This window comes from Rhincodon typus, chromosome 28 (assembly GCF_021869965.1).
Source record: "Rhincodon typus isolate 14 chromosome 28, sRhiTyp1.1, whole genome shotgun sequence".
Lineage (NCBI taxonomy): Eukaryota > Metazoa > Chordata > Chondrichthyes > Orectolobiformes > Rhincodontidae > Rhincodon > Rhincodon typus.
The window spans coordinates 42025551-42026699 of record NC_063359.1 but is presented as its reverse complement, the minus strand read 5'-3'; the positions used below and the strand labels follow the sequence as shown (position 1 = coordinate 42026699).

The 1149-nt window shown below is 53.3% G+C and overlaps 1 protein-coding gene across 1 annotated transcript in view; it reads right to left on the bottom strand.

Moving 5' to 3' along the window:
• The window catches only part of LOC109938339 (sarcosine dehydrogenase, mitochondrial-like), a 33220-nt gene that overhangs the window by 1180 nt on the left and 30891 nt on the right, over nucleotides 1-1149 (bottom strand). Inside the window, 1 exon segment of the mRNA XM_048613425.1 lies at nucleotides 250-388. Within this exon segment, the coding sequence (XP_048469382.1) occupies nucleotides 250-388 (139 nt within the window).

Here is a 1149-nt window from a genome sequence, read left to right as displayed (position 1 = left end):
GAGGGGAGAGATGGGGTGGAGGGGTGAGGGGAGGGGAGAGATGGGGTGGAGGGGTGGGGGGAGGGGAGGGGGCAAGGCAGCTGAGTGAAGGGGAGAGGATGAAGAACGGGTCAGGGACTCAGAATGGGTACTGTGTTTGTGGTATGGGGGGGTGTCAGTTAAGGGAAAGGCCAGTGAGGTAAGGGTCCCTGAGGGGGTTATGGCAGTCCTGGGGTGGAGCTTGTAAAGGATTTCAAGATCCGCCATTACCTGATGTTGCACTGACATCGGCAGTGAACAGCCAATCCACTGCCTTCTTAGCATCTGGGCCTAGTAGGTAGAACTTCCCGAAGTAGGACATGTCAAACACAGCTGCAGCATTTCGGCAACTTCCACACTCGGATTTAATCTGCACCAACACACACAAATGTGAGGTAAATCAAGCACCACTGCACTCAGAGGAAGACCATTATGTACCTGATACAGTCTGAAACACCAAGAAATAGCACCAGCATGGGGTGGCTCCGACATACAGGCACAGACACACAGACACACACAGTCACACACACACACATAGCCACAGTCTCACACACACACACACACTGCCATAGTCACACACACACTGCACAACAGTCACACACACACACTGCCACAATCACACATACACTGTGACAGTCACACACACACACAGCCCCACAGTCACACACACACACTGCGCCACAGTCACACACACACACTGCCACAGTCACACACACACTACCACAGTCACACACACACACTGCCACAGTCACACACACACACTGCGCCACAGTCACACACATACACACTCCCACAGTCACACAGCGATAGTCACACACACACACTGCGCCACAGTCAAACACACACACATTGCGCCACAGTCACACACACACACTGCGCCACAGTCACACATATACACACTGTCACAGTCACACACACACACACTGCCACAGTCACACACAGACACTGCCATAGTCACACACACACACTACGCCACAGTCACACACACACACACAGCGCCACAGTCACACACACACTCTGCGCCATAGTCACACACACACACTGCCACAGCCACACACACACACTGCCACAATCACACACACACTACCACAGTCACACACACACACTGCGCCACAGTCACACACATACACA